General features: G+C 39.6%; 1 protein-coding gene across 1 annotated transcript; it reads left to right on the forward strand.

The window, feature by feature from the left end:
* The first annotated feature begins 16271 nt into the window (after positions 1-16271).
* On the forward strand, positions 16272-22456 carry LOC128209306 (four-domain proteases inhibitor-like). Its single transcript, XM_052913287.1, has 4 exons — positions 16272-16394; positions 20020-20109; positions 21871-22026; positions 22272-22456. The coding sequence occupies exons 1-4, from the start codon at positions 16361-16363 to the stop codon at positions 22361-22363; spliced, it is 372 nt and encodes a 123-aa protein (XP_052769247.1). The 5' UTR covers positions 16272-16360; the 3' UTR covers positions 22364-22456.
* The last annotated feature ends 711 nt before the right edge of the window (positions 22457-23167 follow it).

Raw genomic sequence — 23167 nt, forward strand, 5'->3', positions numbered from 1 at the left:
TGTTTATTTGAGATTTTCTTTCCATGTACCTGGCTTTCTGTGATGGGGGAAGCTTATGGAAGCTTGCTTACTTTGAGTAAAATCACTTAATATATTTACCCATATTCCTCATTTAACTTCAGACTTCATTAGACTCTCCATATTAACTGTTTCTTATCTGGTTGCAAAAGACAAGTTGTTGGCTTTGAAATTTTGGTTGCCTTCCAGGTATTCCCAATGTATCTATGGTCTTACTTTAAAGCCTTCAAAATGGTCTAAGTGAACTTTTGAAATTGGTGCGGATATTTCAGTCTTATTGAAATCTTGTATGATGTTTGGTCAGCAATTACTTTTTGAATGCACCTGCCTCATCCACCACTTATTTCTGTAAATAACCTCCTACTACTTTCACTATTCAAGTATGAACTCTAACTTCTGGTTTAAATGACTTTAGTTTAAACATATTTATTTTACAACGATTGTGAAACAAGTTATTACAACATTATATTAATTACTCTCGTTGGCACAATTATACCCGAGAGTGTGGTCTTGTGTTGTGGGGGAAACCGGAGAACCCGCAGAACACCCACTTTTCCAGCTTGGTTAGCACACCCAAACTCACATGCCCCCAAGCTGGGAATCAAACCCGGGTCGTCTAGGTGAGAAGCGAGTGCGATAACCACTGCGCTAACTGGACAACCATATACTAGTGATTATCATGACTTTGTGAGAAGTAAACAACTCGCACGTCGAAATGTCATTTTACAAATGAAACGAAGTGATGATTGTCAAATATCAGAAAACATACAAATAATGATATTACACTCGATATAAACAAAAAAACATGAAAACATACGAAGATATAATGATTACATACGTCGACGGGGAACCAAAAATCCCCGGTAACATAATTACCAACAAAAAACAGTAATTGGACATGTACATTCCTAATTACACTCAACAACTAACTTGTTAATAATTATCAATCGGGCAGTACAGCATGACATGGGTAACGGTCCGCTGTAGGCGGATGTGCGTTCATAATATTCCTTATAAAACGGAAGTACGTTCTTAGTACGTTTGTTAACTTGGTAATATGCAAATTGGCAAAGCCCGGGATCTGTGAGAATAGAGAAGTTAGTGTATATAAAGACCAGTGAACCCCTTCAGGGTCGAGCATGCTTTTACCTGAAGGGATCTGTTGGTGTTTGTTTCATTATGCCAGAAAGCTCGGCTATCTGGTGTTTGTTTATTTGATGGTCTCGTACGCTACAAATGGTGGCAGCGGTGGGATGATGACAACTTCTGGAACGGAGTTGCCTTACCCTTAAGATTCCCAGTCCAAGACTCGGGGAAAGTAAGTTAACGGTCCGCTGTAGGCGGATGTGCGTTCATAATATTCCGTATAAACTGAAGTACGTTCATAGTACGTATGTTGACTTGGTGATATGCAAATTAGCAAAGCCCGGGATCTGTGAGAATAGAGAAGTTAGTGTATATGAAGACCAGTGGATCCCTTCAGGGTTGAGCATGCTTTTCCCTAAAGGGATCTGTTGGTGTTTGTTTCATTACGCCTGAAAGCTCGGCTATCTGGTGTTTGTTTGGCTCGCACGTTACACATGTATTTTTCACTGAAATCAGTGATGCTTTTCTAGAAAAGTGCCATTAAGCTGGCTTTATTCTAAGATAGAATATAATCTAAAATACATGAGCAACACTGGTTAGGTACCAGGTCTGCGGTGTAGTATACTCAGCTCCGCTCTGTTTTAGGATCCAATTTCCATAGACAGTGTTGGAGATTGCAATCCACTGTGGCTAAATGCTTTGATGATGCGATATATTACAGGTTTGAGAGATAAAGGCATTATCACCCAATCTACTCCGGTACCAGGTCTATTATCCTGTACAATATTTGCAACTACCTATAGTCTGGGGATGATGCAGCTGTTTTATACTCTGCCGTTAATACTAGGCTTTAACAATATTGTACGAGTGACAGACAGGACACTTTTCACCGAGTGTATGGAGGTACTAGGTGTACAATTTTGTACATTATCAAAGCAACAACTAGTGGTTTCCGCTCGCTCAATTCTCAGCCATTGAAATCAGTGATGAGAACAATTGCTTTTCTAGAAAAGTGCCATTTATACCCTGGGGACCATAACCATAACACATGGGAGGGACACAGAAGACTTCATTGCATCAATATCAATCAGTTGCACCCTTAAGTGACCCCGCCCACACACACCCTAGAAGTTGTGCCTAGCTCAAAGTAATGCCACCACCTTGCATAAAGTGATCTTGGTATATACTGCATTGTATGGAAAGCGCTTTATTTAAGTTAAATTTCACTAAGCTTGATCGTTATGAAAGCTGAAAGGTTATAGAATTATGCTTGAGAAGTTACCTGGGTCAAAACCAATTCTGGTGTCCATTTTAAGAGGTCATAAGAGAGTACCTTGGTTACAAGGGATCTAACCCACAATCCCTTTGGTACCACTAATCCACTTTGAGTGCCATTATATATATTTCTGGTCATTTGGGATTATATAATCTATTATAACCTAATGTGATCCAAAGAAACAGAATACTACTTAAACAGAAGCTAGCAGGGGTGTAGCTAGACCTCAACTCATGTAGATTCATAATTGTGCTAGGGGGGTACGAGGCATGCCCCCCTCAGAAAATCTGGTGCATTTTGGGCGTTCACTGAGGTCCTATTAAGTTTTGGAAGATGGACAGTTTTAGGATCATGTAGTCAAGTAAGCATAATTCAACATTGGCTGATTTTGTTTTTTTGTCAGAATCATGTTGACTCAGATGCATTCTTACATATAGGCAGATACAAGCCTGGCTACGGGTAGGGGGTGTTAGCAGTGTTTAGGTACCTTTTATGTCTGTCAACAGTTTCAGTCAAGCTGAGATAGCTCTTATATTCTGTGCTGTTGAGATATTAATCTTGCTTTATCTATGAAAAGTGCAAAGGAAGATATTCCTGTCAGTCTAAACAATTGACGTTTCTGTGATCTATGATTGAGAGACAAACAGACTTAAACACAGACTGACCGACAGACAGACTGACTGCCAGACTGACCGACAGTCTGTCTGTCTGTCTGTCAGACCGACTGACAGACAGATTGACATACATAGGAAAGCATCTGACAACAACACTCCTGTTACCTACTGGTACAGTCTGACAGAAGAAAGGAGTGAACCTTGGATAGTTACACCAAAGTTAAATCATTAAAGTAAATTTCAGATTTTGATGCAAATAATTACAATATAAAGGTATTATTATTGACATTTTTCTTAACAATAATGTAATCTTGGAGTTTCAAGTTCAGGTTCCTGCAAAATCGAACCTCAGTCAAAACATTCCCATATTATCATAGTTGAGTTTCAAAGAAATGTTATTACATGAACATGCATACAAAATTTGACTTATCAATGTTTACCATTGTACTTTATTGGATAGAGTAAAACAAATTATTTTAAACATTTGAAATTAATAACAAAACATTATCTCTTGAAGTTATATTTAAAATTAAACAACTATAAAACGACTTCTTATAATTTATAGTTGATTTTCAAAGCAATATATCATTAAACTCATGATGCAATTCATATGCAACTTTTTAAGTTAGAGGGGGCATAACTAACTGTGCCCCTTTCTCTGTATCAAACGTTGACCGTTTGTGGGTGAGTGGTAGCTCCGTTGATGTGCTACCGCCTGGGTCCACTATTGCAATAGTCTTTTAGACAAATATCTGGTTTCGAACATTTGAAGACATCGCAGTTGATGCAATATGTATAATACACCTAAACTTATCTAAGTAAAAAGTATGTCTCATAAACTTGCCATACCTACGACAAAATGTATGTCTCCTAAACTTGCCATACCTAGGACAAAAAGTATGTCTCATAAACTTGCCATACCTACGACAAAATGTATGTCTCCTAAACTTGCCATACCTAGGACAAAAAGTATGTCTCAAACTTGCCATACCTACGACAAAAAGTATGTCTCCTAAACTTGCCACACTGAGGACAAGAGTAAAATTTATTGTCTCATTGACTTGCAATACCAAGGAAAAAAGTATGTCTCATAAACTTGCCATAAGGACAAAAAGTATGTCTCATAAACTGCCATATGGAAATATGGAAGCCAAAAAGTATGTCTCATAAACTTGTAACACTAAGGAAAAAAGGATGTCTCATTGACTTGCCAAACCAAGGAAAAAAATGTGTCTCATGGACTTGCTTTACCAAGGAAAAAAGTATGTCTCATAAATTTGCAATACCGCAGACAAAAAGTATGTCTCATTGACTTGCCTTACAGAGGACAAAAAGTATGTCTCATTGACTTGCCATACAGAGGACAAAAAGTATGTCTCATTGACTTGCCATACAGGGGACAAAGTATGTCTTATTGACTTGCCATACAGGGGACAAAGTATGTCTCATTGACTTGCCATACAGGGGACAAAGTATGTCTTATTGACTTGCCATACAGGGGACAAAGTATGTCTCATTGACTTGCCATACAGAGGGCAAAAAGTATGTCTCGTTGACTTGCCATACAGGGGACAAAGTATGTCTTATTGACTTGCCATACAGAGGACAAAAAGTATGTCTCATTGACTTGCCATACAGAGGACAAAAAGTATGTCTCATTGACTTGCCATACAGAGGACAAAAAGTATGTCTTATTGACTTGCCATACAGAGGACAAAAAGTATGTCTCATTGACTTGCCATACAGAGGACAAAATGTATGTTTCATTGACTTGCCATACAGAGGACAAAATGTATGTTTCATTGACATTGACTTGTCATACAGAGGACAAAAAGTATGTTTCATTGACATTGACTTGCCATACAGAGGACAAAAAGTATGTCTCATTGACTTGCCATACAGAGGACAAAAAGTATGTCTCATTGACTTGCCATACAGAGGACAAAAAGTATGTTTCATTGACATTGACTTGCCATACAGAGGACAAAAAGTATGTCTCATTGACTTGCCTTACAGAGGACAAAAAGTATGTCTCATTGACTTGCCATACAGAGGACAAAATGTATGTCTCATTGACTTGCCATACAGAGGACAAAAAGTATGTCTCATTGACTTGCCATACAGAGGACAAAAAGTATGTCTCATTGACTTGCCATACAGAGGACAAAAAGTATGTCTCATTGACTTGCCATACAGAGGACAAAAAGTATGTCTCATTGACTTGCCATACAGAGGACAAAATGTATGTCTCATTGACTTGCCATACAGAGGACAAAAAGTATGTCTCATTGACTTGCCATACAGAGGACAAAAAGTATGTCTCATTGACTTGCCATACAGAGGACAAAAAGTATGTTCCATTAACTTGCCATACAGAGGACAAAAAGTATGTCTCATTGACTTGCCATACAGAGGACAAAAAGTATGTCTCATTGACTTGCCATACAGAGGACAAAAAGTATGTCTCATTGACTTGCCATACAGAGGACAAAAAGTATGTTTCATTGACTTGCCATACAGAGGACAAAAAGTATGTCTCATTGACTTGCCATACAGAGGACAAAAAGTATGTTTCATTAACTTGCCATACAGAGGACAAAAAGTATGTCTCATTGACTTGCCATACAGAGGACAAAAAGTATGTCTCATTGACTTGCCATACAGAGGACAAAAAGTATGTCTCATTGACTTGCCATACAGAGGACAAAATGTATGTCTCATTGACTTGCCATACAGAGGATAAAATGTATGTTTCATTAACTTGCCATACTGAGAACTTTCGTACTCTTGGGCTTTTTCCAAAAACTATTGTTTTTCGGACTATGGGTTCTTAGCAAATAGAAGAAAAGCAAACCTTTGCCAGTCTGACCAGTCGGACATGTTAGAGAATGACAATTACGAAATGATTTGTTAATACACATTCTGCAAATATGTTTGAAATGTATACCGGTATTCAGTTTAGATGAATGGTGTGCTGATCCGGGATTGTAGATAAGCTGTATATATATAGATGAATATATATTTGCTTTTATTCATGATTGTGCTATTTTTTACTTGTATAAAGTGTTGTGTTTTATTTGTCTTGACATTTTTATATATTCAAAAATACAAAAAAAAAATATTAAAATCACAAAATACCAAAAAAATATTTGTATATATTTTTGTAAATAATTTTGTTTAACTTTGCCAGCAGCGGTGGTGGTACGGTGTATATATTAGAAAATACCAAAAAAATTAATATATTCAAAAATACCAAAAAAAGTATTGTTTATTATGTTCACTCATTTGTATTGTTTTTATTTGTTTTCTTTTGTTTTATATATTTAAAAATACCAAAAAAAATAATATATTCAAAATTACCAAAAAAAGTATTGTTTATTATGTTCAATTATTTGTATTGTTTGTCTTTGTTGTTCCATGTATTGATTTTTTATATTGTATGTCTTCATTATTTTATACTACTTAAAAATACCAAAATATGTCAAATTTGACGATAGAATGTTTGCTTCTTTGTATAAAATTGTGTTCTGTGATATGACTTGCCTTAGTGCAAAATTTCTATTCTGTGATATGTTATTCTACTGTGATATGTTATGCTATTCTGTGATATGTTATTCTACTGTGATATGTTATGCTATTCTGTGATATGTTATTTTACTGTGATATGTTATGCTACTCTGTGATATGTTATTCTACTGTGATATGTTGCCTTAGTGCCAAAATTCTGGCCTGTGATATGCTATTCTACTGTGATATGTTATTCTATTCTGTGATATGCTATTCTACTGTGATATGTTGCCTTAGTGCCAAAATTCTTGTCTGCGATATGTTATTCTACTGTGATATGTTATTCTACTGTGATATGTTATTCTACTCTGTGATATGTTATTCAACTGTGATATATTTCCTTAGTGCCAAAATTCTACTTTGTGATATGTTGCCGTCAAGTGCCAAAATTCTGATCTGTGATATGTTGCCTATGTGCTTAATTGTGATCTGTGATATGTTATTTGGTGAAATATTGCCTTAGGGCTGGAAGTTTGATTTGCGATATGTTTTTATTTAGCGTTATAAAACTGCTGTGATGATGTAATTCTGACTCTGATATGTGAAATAAGTGCGAAATTTTGCTCTATGAGATGTTATCATAATGTCGAAAATTCTGCTCTGTGATTTGGGGCCTTTGTGCCAAAACTCTACTTGGTTACAATTTAGTTGCCTATATCACACCGATATGATTAAATTGTATTAAGTGTGTCATGTGGTTATGTACACTGTAAATGTATGCAATATACCTGTATTAAATGTGTCATGTGGTTATGTACATTGCACAAATGTATACCATTTATGTGGCCATGATGATTACGTCACTTTGTATTACCTGACCTTCACATTGTACATACATTTTTAATAAAAATGTAAATATTTGTTGTTTTTGTTTTATTTTAGTGTACCATTACCAAAATAATGACCTCTGTAATTTCAAACCGTTTGATCCAGGAGTTGCCTTAAAATACACATGGGTATAGCTAGGATTTCGCATAAAAAGCATGCATACTGTATTGGTTAAGAATTTATCTGGGAAACAAGAATCAGTAAATGTGTACTTAATCAGACGTCATAGTCGATGACACAGAAGTCCGATTTTTCCAACTGAGTTAGAAAATATCTACAGATTCAAATATCTGTATTTAATTATAAATACATTCATTTAAGTTCTCAAGAGAAACTTTGGTGCTTCAAAATTGAAAAGTACAAGCGATGTCAGTTTTGGTGTCATTGTTGTCATAATCTTGGTGTCATTGTTGTCATAATCTTGGTGTCGTTGTTGTCATAGGCTTAGTGTCGTATTTGTCAGGCCGGTGTTAAAACTTTCAAGCTGGGACAAAGAAGTTCTCAAAGTGTTGCCAGAAATTCACATGGTACAAAGTAATTAATAAAATTCTTGTTCGATAGTTCGGCAATAAAGCAGGGCAGATCTGCACAAACAATATCGTCTAGAATTATTCATATTCATGAATGAAGAAATTTATCTCCAGCTATCCAGTATCTCAATTTCACCCTGGCACAGCAAGCAATTATGTCATCAATTATTCGTTTGTTTATCAGATATTAATTTTTCAACGATCATTCATTCAGTCATCATCAATCATTCATTCATTAATCATAAATCATTCTGTACCACCATCCACCATCCAGCAGCAACAGCAGCAGCAATCATAAAATCATCTCTATTTATTTATATCTTTTCATTTATTTTTATTGAAACGGTCCCTGCAAAACATCAGCTGCCCTTTAGTTTGCCTTGTCAGTCCGTCGGCTGGTTTGACCGGCAAAATACCAGGGTTTCATGGGCTTACTCACATTAGGGTTATGGTCAATTTGTTTGCTAAATGAAAACTTCATAAAACCACAAGCTTATGGGCTTACTGATCTACATTTGTTTTGGTACTTTTGCATGTGAAAGAGGGCATACTAAAATTGCGATGTCTGTCAGTCCATGCATCAAACTGTCTGTTTATCTCTGTCCAGGCGGTAACTTTGTCATGCAGACCGGGATTTTTAAATTCTTTGGCACATGTATTCAGTACATAAATCATGTCACGTCAAGACCAAAGTTGGTCGGTCCAGGCTGTAAATATTTCATGCAATGGGGGATTTTAAACTAAACTGTCACATGTGTTTGGCACATAAAGATGACATGACACTTGCAACACCCACGACTCTGCCCGTTTAATCATTTTGTTATGCTGCATATATTTTCACAAAGAGTGTAGTTGGTGGTGTCCAGGCTGTAACTTTATCATGCACAGACAGATTTTTAAAATTGTTAAGTACAAGAAGATGACATGTCGGTGCAAGGCCTATGTCTTCACCTCATACTGCATTACTCGTGCACTCTTGACGTCAACCATCCTGGGGGCCAGCATATGCTTAAAGTTTATGACAGCTCTTCCTGAATTCGTACTTGCATTAAGGTCATTTGTCAATTACCCTGACAGCTTTCTTAACAACTTTAAAAATATCAATATATTAACTTCACACTTAATAAAGTTGTTTCTAGTTATAAAACAATATGTTGTGGGAAGCAGCATAACTCTCAGAATAATTTTGTCAGATTATAACCGTTTGTAAACTTTCAAATGCCAATCCAACAATCAACTTGAACTTTCATCACAACTTGAACAATTTTTAGAAGGAATGGATTCACTTTTGAAGCATCAATATATCACGTTTATAAATTGTATGCAAGACAAGAACCATAACTCAATAAGCATTTGTTACCTTGAAGTTGCCTCCCTTAATCTGATTTTTTCTTCATACAACATTCAAGAATGAAGTAAATGAAATTTGAAAAATTGGTTCTACACAATCATAAGTTCAAGATCCATACAATGTAAACTCTGTATTAAGTGTTTTAATAATTGAATTAACTTGTCACAAGAACTTTAAAACTTTCTTATAGGGAGCTTGAAGCATTAATTAATGGTGATATTGAATAAACCTATTTAAGAAAGATACTTTTGTAACTGTTTGTTCTATAATTGCCTCCCTTCAAGAACATGTGCAATTGTTTAAAAATCATTAAAGGCATAATTTTTTTTAAAGCTAGCAATGTTTAAGTTTGAAATGTTATTAAATTTTATTTGTTATTTATTTTATACCCATTTCAAAAAAACACAATATAATAATCAATTAATCAAGATCTCCCTTTTATATAGATAATGTTTTAAGCCTTTTAAGAAATAGTTTGTGTTGCATTTTAGTATCATTACCATCACCATCACAATCATAATCACCTGCATAAGCACTAAAACCAACACCACCAACACCAGCACCAACATCAACACCATCACCATCACCAACACCTCCAACACCATCACCACCACCAAAAACACCATCACCAACACTACTAACACCACCACGGCCAAACCCACAACCACCCCAGCACCATCATCAACATCAATACCAACACCACCACAAACACCACCAACACCATCAACGTCACCACCACTAACACCATCACCAAAACCATTACCAACACCACCATCAACACCATCACCAACACCACCAACAACACACACACCATCACCAACACCAACAACACCACCAATATCATCACCAGCACCATCATCAACATCATCACCAACACCACCAACAACACCAGTGACCAAAACCACCATCATCATCATAATCATCAGCAGCAGGAGTAGCAGCAGCACCAGCACCAGCAATCAACACCATCACCAACATCACCATCGACACCATCATCATCATCATCATCATCATCATCATCATCATCATCACCACCACCACCACCACCACCACCATCACCATCATCATCATCATCATCATCATCATCATCATCATCATCATCATCATCATCATCATCATCATCATCATCATCATCATCATCATCATCATCATCATCATCATCATCATCATCATCATCATCATCATCATCATCATCATCATCATCATCATCATCATCATCATCATCATCATCATCATCATCATCATCATCATCATCATCATCATCATCATCATCATCATCATCATCATCATCATCATCATCATCGACACCATCATCATCATTATCATCATCATCATCATCGACAACCTCATCATCATCATCATCATCATCATCATCATCATCATCATCATCATCACCATCACCATCACCATCATCATCATCATCATCATCATCATCATGATCATGATCATCATTATCATCATCATCATCTTCATCATCATCAGCAGCAGAAGCAGCAGCACCACCACCACTACCGACACCACCAACACAACCACCACCAACACATTTACACTAACATTACCACCAACATCAATACCACCATCAACCCCACCATTATCACCACCATAAACACCATCGTCAGTATCACACCTCCACTAACACCACCATCACTACCACCCTATCACCAACACCATCAGCAACACAAACACCTCCACTAACACCACCATCTACACCACCTTACGGCCAACAAGACCACCAACACCACAACCACCACCAACACTACCATTTACACTAACATTACCACCAACATCAATACCACCATAAACACCATCGTAAGTATCACCATCAACATCAACTCAACCACCACCACCACTACCACCAACACAAACACCACCAACACCAACACCATCAACACCACCCAAACCACCATCACCACCATCTTCAACAAAACAAGCACCAACAGCAAAACCAACACCATCACGACCAACAACACCATCACCAACACTGCCACCAACACCAACACCATCTCCATCATCGACACCACCACCAACAACAACATCAATACAAACACCAGCACCATCACTAGCACCATTATTACCACAATCTCCACCACCATCACCACAACCACCTACACCACCACCAACACCACTACAAACACCACCACAAACACCACCAGCAACACGAGCAACAACAACACCACCACCACCAACGTCACCACCACCACAAACACCATCAATACCACCAACAACACTAACAACAACAGCAACACCACCATAAACACCACCACCAGTACCACCACCAAAAAACATCACCACCAACATCAACAAAAGAAGCACCAACAGCAAAACCAAACCCACCAACACAATCACCAACATCAACACACTCACCAACACAACACCATCCTCATCATCGACACCACTACCATCAACAATTTCAATACAAAGACCAGCATCAGCACCACCACCACCACTTACACCACCACAAACAACACCAACAACCTCCCCAACTCCATCAACACGAGCAATACCACCACCATCACCAACACCATCTCCATCATCGACACCACCACCAACAACAACATTAATAAAAACACCAGCACCATCACCAACACCACCATCACCACAACCACCTACATCACCACCACCATCACTACAAATACCACCACAATCACCACCACTAACACCAGCAACACGAGCAACACCACCACCACCACCAACAACGTCATCACCACCACAAACACCATCAATACGACCAACAACACTAACACCAACAGCAACTCCACCATAAACACCAGCACCAACACCACCACCAAAAAACATCACCAACATCATCAACAAAAGAAGCACCAACAGCAAAACCAACACCATCAACATCACCAACACCATCACCAACACCAGAACTAACACCAACACAACACCACCCCCATCATCGACACCACCACCATCAACAACATCAATACAAAGACCAGCACCACCACCACCACCACCACCACTAACACCACCACAAACAACACCAACAACATCACCAACACCAACAACACAAGCAACACCACCACCTCCACCACCACCACCACAAACACCACCAACACCATCAACGTCGACACCACCTCAAACACCATCAACACCACCACCATCAACACCAACAGGAACACCATCATCATCAACACCATCAACATCACCTAAACTAACATCAATTCCAACATCAATACCACCATCAACACTACCATCAATATCAACATCACTATCATCCTCATCCTCCTCATCATCATCATCATCAATATTATCAACATCATCATCATCATCATCATCATCATCATCATCATCATCATCATCATCGTCATCATCATCATCATCATCATCATCATCATCATCATCATCATCATCATCACTAACACCAACACTAGCATTAACACCATCACCACCACCACCACCAACAACAACAACAACAACAACAACACCAAAATCAACACCACCACCATCACCAACACAAACACCAACACAAATACCTCCACTTACACCACCGTCACCACCTCCATACCACCACCAATAACACCAACATCACAACCACCTCCAACACCACCATTTACATTTAAATCACCACCAACATCAATACCACCATCAACCCCACCATAATCACCACCATCAACATCAACATCACCATCCTCATCCTCATCATCATCATCACCATCATCATCATCATCATCATCAGCAACAACTTTAGCATCATCATCATCATCATCATCATCATCATCATCACTCACTCACTCACTCACTCACGCACTCACTCACTCACTCACTCACTCACTCACTCACTCACTCACTCACTCACTCACTCATCCCAGCACTCACGCATCCCAGCACTCACGCATCCCAGCACTCACGCATCCCCGCCCTCACTCTCTCACGCATCCTTGCACTCACTAACTCACCAACTCACTTAGTGTTTATAAACACAGAGATGAGAAGCAAACTTTCTAAAACAGCAGTCGAAAGCGTTAAAAATCTCTTCACGCCCCTATAGACGCCATTGCGGTGAGGGTTGACCAATCGGTCAGCAACACTGGCCAGGCGGTGAGACGGCTGGCGGAACCCACCAGGTGTTCCCGTTCCCGATAGAAAAATATGACCCGAGGGCACCTGCGTTGCCAGGTAACGAGGCTTGCCGAGTTACTGGCTACGCAGCGTGCCCGAGGGTCGGATATTTCTATCCGGAACGGACACACATGATATATATTTTTTCTAGCATACCATAAATTCTATTTTTTTTGTGAAGAAAATGCATATCAAAGTATGGTTACTTAAAGTATATAATAAAATGAATAAAAATTAATACGTCACAGCGCGTGACTCATCTGGCATGAGGGCATACCAGATGGAATTTTCCAGCACGGTTGTCGTCACCGGAAATGCCTATCCGGTGTGCCAGAAATAGGGTAACATACACATTTTGCAGCGATATCAACATATCTATTAGCATGCCTGCCGATAATGTAGAGAGATTAAAGAAGAGCAAATTTTACAGCATCGTGGGTATTATACTCTTTCATATCATTTTACGTTTTTTTGTTTTTTTGCTAATGTAATTAAATGTGAACTTCCGGAAACGACGCAATTGAGTACAGACATCAACTTAACCGGGAGCGATATATGTTGTATATCAACCCTGCAAATGGAGAGGGCAGTGAAAGAGTCGGACATAAACGAGCCAAGAAAGGTGTTGCCAAGACATCGAGTGAACAGGTAACAATTAAGGGCTGTTTTATTTCATCCCCGCCTGTTGAAGGGATTTTGCACGGAGTGAATACTGAATAGGTGAATTCTCTCTGGCGAGTGCGTTGCCTTAACTATCAACACTTACTGTTTCATTACCGCCCCTTGTTTCGAGAAGCGTGGGGCGGGCGGCCAAAGATGGACCATTGAAAGTGTCACTAGGACACTGAACCGGAAGTAAAGGTTTTCGTTTTCTCGCCCAGCATTTCCATGAAAAAAATGAACGGGTCGGACGGCCGCAGCTTAGTCATGGGAGGTGTCCCCTATGGCCAGAAATCATGGAACCGGGGTGGTTGTATTCCGGTGTAACGTTGTAAACTGACCCCCATAGAATAATGACCCCCTGTCATTATTTTATATCGAATAATGACCCCTTTCTATAAAATACTGACACCCCTTATAAAATAATAACTCCCCGATTTTATCTATAAAATATTGACCCCCACCTCACCTATTACTAACACTCTATATCAATTCAAGTCACTGTCGTGTTTCTAATTGCTTATATTTGTTGTTCTTGAATTGGGATACATAAAGGAATCTTTTTGCAACTTGAAACCCCTGCAACTTTCAAGGTACACGGTAGAACATATTTAGAACATAGATCACGAAACCCTTGCTTTAAAGGAACATGACTTTTTGTTTAGAATATGTTTTAGATCTAAATCATTATGTTACCTTTAAAGGTATCATGCTTCAAGTGTTTCAACAGGCTTAAGTTTTTTTTCTAAGATTTTTCAAAGATTAGTTGAGATTATGAGTACCTTTAACAGCCTCGTAACTTTGTGACATCGCATTATGTTACGCATACATGTATATAATTATTAATTTACCTTCTGTACAATGTAGTGTAAGCATTCTGGATAATAATTCTTCGTAATAGCATGGGCTCGCGGGCTCATTTCGAAAAAATGCTGTTGCCGGTAAAATATATCATTTTCTGCAGTGCAAAATTGTAAAAAAGGCAATTCATACGTGGAAAAGCACAATGTTTAATGTCACCCCTGAAAGTGATGTCAAATACCCTTAACCTTCTTTATGTCACCTATATGTCACTCATATATACCTCCAAAAATAGGCGAAACGGGTGATGAGTAGCCCAGTGGTTTTATTACCTGTGACGCTCCTTGTCGTTAGAAATTATTCAAATTTCCGTATATTGTTGAAGAGACATCCTTCTTTGGATTTGGGGTATTTGTGTCATTTTTCAGGCGTTTGTTAATATGTAGAAAAAGTAAACAATTACATCAATATAAGGCATAAAGGATGCAAATCGGTTGTGGGGAAGTCCCATGTTTTATGACCTGTGACGCCCATGACAATAAGATGTTGTTCGACTATTTAAGGCCCATAACTTCCGAACAGGTGGAGCAAATCCATTTTTTTTCTTTCTGCACAACTAGGCATCGGTAGTAGTAATCCCTGAAAGTTTGAATCAATTCCGTCCAATAATGAATGAAGAGTTGCGGTCACAAAAAAAATGTTGCACGTACGCACGCACGGACGGGTGCCATTACCATATTCTCCTCCGATGCCTATATATATATCGGTGGGGATAATTATGTTGTAAGTGTACCTTAGATGGGTTAGGGTTTGGGTAAGTTGGTCGTTATACTATAGGGGGTCACAATTCTATATAAAGGTCATTTTTCTATGTGGGAGTCATAATATTATGACCTCCCGGTCATGATATTATGACCGGGTAGTCACTATTCTATATAAAACAATGACCGGGGGGTATTATTCTATGGGGGTCAGTTTACAACGTTACACCGGCTCAGTGTCGAGGGGATAATAAGTGGTCTCTATCAGGTCAGGACATCGAGTTAACCGAGAACAAAATCTGATGTATTCCCACCCCGCATGGTGAGGGGAAGCGAACACGGCAGCAGGCCACACAGGGGCCATGGGTATAAACTATTGAGGGGTAGCAAACGTGGTGGACGGCCGCACAGACTTCCAGCTGGCTACTTCACATTGTATTTGGATATGAAAATTACTATTTATTCTACCGTTCAATTACTTGCATGGTCAAATCTTACTTTAACTACAACCGTACATACATTTTGTCATTGTAACCACATATTTGTTAAATGTTTGTCTCAAATCTAGAATGAACTTTGAAACATCACGTGACCGAAACTTAGGCTCGTGACCGTAACCTAGGCCTATGTCCATTATAGGATTGGATCTTCAAATTTAGAAAAAAGAGATACCTTACTTATTTTGAGGAAGGTTTGGTCTACTTGTTGACACGTTAGCAACGTTAGTTGCTATATAAATGTACATATATGAAAGATAAGAACATTATTTTATTGAGCACCAGCGAAATTTAATTCACAAAATGAAATATTGTTGGATTTTTATGCTTTTTACTGGTATGTATAAGATGTTCATAACTACACAAAGATGTCAGCTGGGGATATTTATATATATATTTATCATACTTGTAAATAAAAAATTAATAAATAAAAAGTATCCGATTTTGAAAAGCGTTTACCTATGGCTACGGATAATTCCAGCTCTAACGTTGCTACCGTTAAACTGGGGTGTGTTTATTCTGATGGTGACGGTGTTCGTGCATCTTGACAACAATGAAGGCAGGTGTTGGCAGTGTCGCTCATATATTCAAATATTTGTCTATATGTTGCCCCAAATACGAGTATATAATTAATTGAATTAATATTACTCGCTTAAAACGTTCTTAGATAAAACTGAACAGTGCTTGAGGTGTGAACCCTTTGTTGGAGGTGTGCACCCGGTGTTGGAGGTGTGCATCCGGTGTTGGGAGGTGTGCACCCTGTGATTGAGGTATGCACCCTGTGATGGAAGTGTGCACCTTGAAATTTCTAAACGGATTTTTTTGCGTCAAATATGAGCTTCGAGCGCATGATTACACGGTGCACTTGTACTTGCACAGTTGGTTGGACATATATATTTTCAAATAAACCAGATCCTCGCTAACAATGGTAGATATTCGATTTGTGAAAAAAAACTCAAGACATTTTCTGTATGTGAATATCTGGAGATAAGCGGACCTGAGATTACAACAGGCTGATGAAGGCAAACGTCAGTATTACTGAGAGAAGGTACACTATCCACAGAACGGAGCAAATATCTACGACACCTGGGCACTACCCGAGGAACGGTGCACATATCCACGACACCTGGTGCACTACACGCGGAACGGTGCACATATCCACGAAACCTGGTGCACTACCCAAGCAACGGTGCACATATCTACAACACCTGGTGAAGTACCCCAACAACGGTGCATATATCCACGACACCTGATGCACTACCTCAGTCACAGTGCACATATCTACAACACCTAGTGCACTACGCACAGAACGGTGCAAGTATCTACAACACCTGGTGAAGTACCCCAACAACGGTGCACATATCTACAACACATGGTGAAGTACCCCAACAACGGTACACATATCGACGACACCTGGTGCACTACCCCAGCAACGGTGCACATATCTACGACACCTGGTTCACTACCTGCAGAACAGTCGAAATATCTACAACACCTGGTGCACTACCGCAGCAACGGTGGAAATATCTACAACACCTGGTGCACTACCCCAGCAACGGTGGAAATATCTACAACACCTGGTGTACTACCTGCAGAACAGTCGAAATATCTACAACACCTGGTGCACTACCGCAGCAACGGTGGAAATATCTACAACACCTGGTGCACTACCGCAGCAACGGTGGAAATATCTACAACACCTGGTGCACTACCGCAGCAACGGTGGAAATATCTACAACACCTGGTGCACTACCGCAGCAACGGTGGAAATATCTACACACCTGGTGCACTACCTGCAGAACGGTCGAAATATCTACAACACCTAGTGCACTACCTGCAGAACGGTCGAAATATATACAACACCTAGAGCACTACCCCAACAACGGTGCACATATCTACAACACCTGATGCACTACCCCTACAACGGTGCAAATATCTACACACCTGGTGCACTACCCGCAGAACGGTCGAAATATCTACAACACCTGGTGCTCTACCCGCAGAACGGTCATATATCTACAACACCTGGTGCACAAGTCACAGAACGGTGCACGTAGCTACGACATCTGGTGCACTACCCGCAGAACGGTGCAAATATATACGACACCTGGTGCACTACCCGCAGAACGGTGCACGTAGCTACGACATCTGGTGCACTTCCCGCAGAACGGTGCAAATATATACGACACCTGGTGCACTACCCGCAGAACGGTGCACGTAGCTACGACATCTGGTGCACTTCCCGCAGAACGGTGCAAATATATACGACACCTGGTGCACTAACCCCAGAACGGTGCACGTAGCTACGACGCCTGGTGCACTACCCGCAGAACGGTGCACGTAGCTACGACATCTGGTGCACTTCCCGCAGAACGGTGCAAATATATACGACACCTGGTGCACTACCCGCAGAACGGTGCACGTAGCTACGACATCTGGTGCACTACCAGCAGAACGGTGCACATAGCTACGACACCTGGTTCACTACCCGCAGAACGGTGCACGTAGCTACGACATCTGGTGCACTACCCGCAGAACGGTGCACATAGCTACGACACCTGGTGTACTTCCTGCAGAACGGTGCACGTAGCTACGACATCTGGTGCACTACCCGCAGAACGGTGCACATATCTACGACACCTGGTGTACTACCCACAGAACGGGGCAGACACTTACGAGACCTGGTGCAATACCCCTGCAACTGTGCACATATTTACGACAACCGGTGCACTACTCCAGCAACGGTAAACATATCTACGGCACCTGGTGCACTACCCCAGCAGCTCTGCACATAGCTACGACACCTGGTGCACTACCTCAGCAACGGTGTACATATCTACGACACCTGGTGCACTACCTCAGCATCGGTGCATATATCTACGCCACCTGGTGCACTACCCGCAGAACGGTCATATATCTAAGACACCTAGTGCACTTCGCGTAGAACGGTGCAAGTATCTACAACACCTGGTGCACTACCCCAGCAACGGTGCACATATCTACAACACCTAGTGCACAACGCGCTGAACGGTGCAAGTATCTACGACACCTGGTGCACTACCCCAGCAAAGTTGCACATATCTACAACACCTAGTGGAATACGTGCAGAACGGTGCAAGTATTTACAACACCTGGTGCACTACCCCAGCAACGGTGCACATAACTACAACACCTAGTGCACTACGCGCTGAACGGTGCAAACATCTACAACACCTGGTGCACTACCCCAGCAACGGTGCACATATCTACGACACGCGGTGCACTACCCCAGCAACGGTGCACCTATCTACGACACGTGGTGCACCACCCCAGCAACGGTGCACCTATCTACGACACGTGATGCACCACCCCAGCAACGGTGCCACTATCTACGACACGTGGTGCACTACCTGCGGAACGGTGCACATATCTACGACACGTGGTGCACCACCCCAGCAACGGTGCACCTATCTACGACACGTGGTGCACTACCCGCGGAACGGTGCACATATCTACGACACGTGGTGCACCACCCCAGCAACGGTGCACCTATCTATTACACGTGGTGCACTACCCAAGCAACGAAGCAGACATTTAAAACCGTTTATTATTTTTTTGATTCATCAGAAAACCTTATATGAGAGTTAACTCTTTTCCCAATGATGATTTGTGGTGGTTGTTGGCAAGAACGACAGGACACCGGCACATGTATTAAACTGGTAATCATTTTAGGCACTTGTATGTGTACGAACTTTTGAGATTTTACTTAAATACACTGACAAAACCTTTTTAATTTTGTCGAAAAGCACAATTTAACCGTAGGTCTTTGTACGTGGAGCAGGTATGTACATAATTAACAACATGGGAATCATGTATCTTTCGCCTGCTCGTGGTTTATTTCATACACCCGAGCGTTAACAATTGTTTTGTTTCTTAAAACATTAAAACACGTGACTGATTTCAAGTTTGTTTTTAACTTGTAGGCTGCCTTGGTGCTGCGGTTAACCCCCATTGCGGCCAGTTCTGTACCGAGAACTACGACCCGGTGTGTGGCTCCGACGGCAAAACCTACTGTGAGTAGACGTATTTACATTCGGAACACCTGGGTTATTTTCCATGTTAAACAACCTCGTGTGTATATGGACCATTTCAGCGTCAGATTATTTTGCATTGAACTGCGCTGCAAGTAGATCGCTAAGTAATTTCAATTTAAATAGTAGTAACACCTTAACTCTTCGGAATCTTAATTCTATACGCAATAATGCACTTTACTGGAAATCGAGTTAAACTCAGTAATGCAAATAACACGTCAAAACACAACACTGAATCAAGATGATTACTATTGAATTTATGAACTACTTCTTTTAATGCACCGGCATACATCCGATGTTGTTTTCGATGGAAAGAGGCCGAGTTGTTTCGCTTGGAGGTACACATGTGCTATATGTCCTACGATATTTTTCCGGCTTAATACCGATTTCAGAAGTCAATGCATAACAACTATGACCAAAAGATCAATGTCGGTCATTAACGTTTCACTATTTTTCATATAAAACAAGAATTACACTTCAAGCTAATTATCTATCAATATTATATGCTTTCCGGTGTTTAAAAGAGATTTATCAGTGCAATATAATTGATATTTCACTCTTTCAAACAGTGAAAACATCAATTTGACATGTTTCACTATAATTTAAACCCACTCTCGGTTCCAAATCCAACGTTAGTGCACACAGAGTTGGGCTGGGAAACAATTTCAACGACATACTTTCCGAAATGACGTTTCATGTGCACACGCGTTTTTCTTAAAAAAGTGAAATTAAATCACGTTTAATTCAATTTTTAGGCATATAATAAAAAAGAAAACAAATGTTTGTTTCAGTGTGAGATAGTAATATATTTCACCTCGTTATCACCAAAAGTGAATATGCCACTCGTGAAATATCATTTTACTCTGAAACAAACAATTATCCTTTATATATTGTGTCTACTGTCTATGTTGTAATAACCGTTTTCATGTAAAATTCAATCGCCTGTAGTATTAATCTTAAAGGGACTGTACATCAGATTGGCACCAAAAAAAGTTTTTTTCTGTAACGAATCTCAGGACAATTATCTAATAGAATGTGTTACGCTTTGATATCATAATTGTAAAATAAAGTACCAAAATGTAAAAAGAAATGTGTCGGAGACCAGGTTCGAACCCGTGTCGCCGAAATTGCAGTCCAGCGTCGTATCCACTGAGCTACGACCGCTTACTCTAATTGGGTGACATAATTAAGCTAAACACCTACCTCGGTAATATCACGTGATAACACCGACCAATCACGCATAAGGAATGATTTTTACCTGGTAGACATACCCAGTAATAATTTTTATGGAAAATACGAATTAACTGCTAAACTTAAATAAATTGTAAACAATGTGGTACTTAAGTTAGTAAGTTTCAATGCATTGTACACAACGGTGCCAAGTTTATGTCAGTTTTCGACAATTTTATTATACGGAGTACAGCCCCTTTAAAGTGACTGCTTCCAGTTTTATAGGGTTAGAGATCGAACCAGTTCATTTTGTGTGATTTTGAACAAAGTGCTAGTTACAACGATAAAACACCACGAAAGCTTATATTAGAGTTTTATTGTTAAAAAATGTATTTAATAATGTCTTAGAAATTGATTTTTTTGCCGAAAAACGTGAATAACACTATTGAAATTTGAATAATTTTAGGGCTGGATTTACAAAATTCTGTTCGTAGCGACACATTTTTAAAACAACAACAACAACAACAACAACAACAACAACAACAAATAACCTATATGTGATACATATTGCAGCCAACATGTGTTTCTTCAACATCGCGCACTGCCACGACCACAGCCTGACACACACCAGCGGGCCATGTGCAGTTAAAATGGATTTACCGCCTTGCCCGGATACTATATGCTTCGCCCTGTACGCACCCGTGTGTGGCACTGACGGAGTTACCTACAGTAAGCTCAAAATACGAATAAATAAAAAATAATAGTTTGAAACCTGCACGTGAGATTGTAAACAGAAGCGAAATTTAGACTTTATCTATATTATCAAACGGTTATAACGTGGTAGCATTGTATAGCCTCATGATTTAAACCACAGCTCGGTTTTGGGAATGTGCAAATGGGCTTCAAAAGGTAGAATACTTAATTTATAAAGTGTAAAGCTACAATGTATGATACTTTTGTTTTCTATTTCTTAGGTACCGAATGCCAGCTCAACGGCAAGAATTGCCACGGAGAGGTAACGGTCGCCCACCAGGGACCATGCGGCGGTGGAAGCATTGTGGTTTAGTCTCTTGGCGTGTAGTGTGTTTGCAAGCCATCAAGGCATCTAAATGCGTGTCATCACTAACATTATTGAATATAATAAAATTACCACCACAAACCGGCGTTTATTGCAACACTAACCAACATTATTTATACCAGTTCACCTAGTAACGATTTGTCATGTTGAAGGTGTTCTGAAACGACTATACTCAAGTTCTGTACACGACTTAAATGTTTAATCATTACTTTCGATGCCCGAATCCAATGAGAGTGAGAGATAGGTAGTGGCAGCTTCATATAACAGCTCATATGAGCACTGGATGCGCTTAAAGGGACTGTACTCCGTATGATGAAACAGCGAAAAAAAGAAGAAGAAAATTGTCGAAAACTGACATAAACTTGGTTTCGATGTGTACAATACATTGGAACTTACTAACTGAAGTACCACATAGCTTACAATTAATTTGTTTTCGTATTTTTCCATTAAAAATATTACTAGGTATGTCTACCTAGTAGATTTCATTCCTTATGCTCGATTAGCTAGTCGATGGTATCACGTGATATAACCATGTTAGGTATATAGCTTAAATATTCCAACTGTTTTGAGTAAGCCGTCGTAGAACACAGTGGATACAGCACTGGACTGCAATTTTGGCGACATCGGTTCGAACCCGGTCTCCCACTCTATTTTTTTTTTACATTTTAGTATGATTATTTACAATTATGATATCAATAAGTAAAATATTTTATTAAATAATTGTCCTGAGATTCGTTACAGAAAAAAACTTTTTTGGTGCCAATCCGGTGAACAGTCCCTTTAAGTAGGGAC

Source organism: Mya arenaria, chromosome 11, assembly GCF_026914265.1.
Source record: "Mya arenaria isolate MELC-2E11 chromosome 11, ASM2691426v1".
In the NCBI taxonomy this organism is placed as follows: Eukaryota; Metazoa; Mollusca; class Bivalvia; order Myida; family Myidae; genus Mya; species Mya arenaria.

Bases quoted from the DNA above. Each gene is read 5' to 3' on its own strand.
- LOC128209306 (XM_052913287.1), top strand. From the start codon at position 16,361: ATGAAATATTGTTGGATTTTTATGCTTTTTACTG. The intron at 16,395-20,019 runs GTATGTATAAGA...TTTAACTTGTAG, and splicing joins GATTTTTATGCTTTTTACTG to GCTGCCTTGGTGCTGCGGTT. The intron at 20,110-21,870 runs GTGAGTAGACGT...TACATATTGCAG, and splicing joins CTCCGACGGCAAAACCTACT to CCAACATGTGTTTCTTCAAC.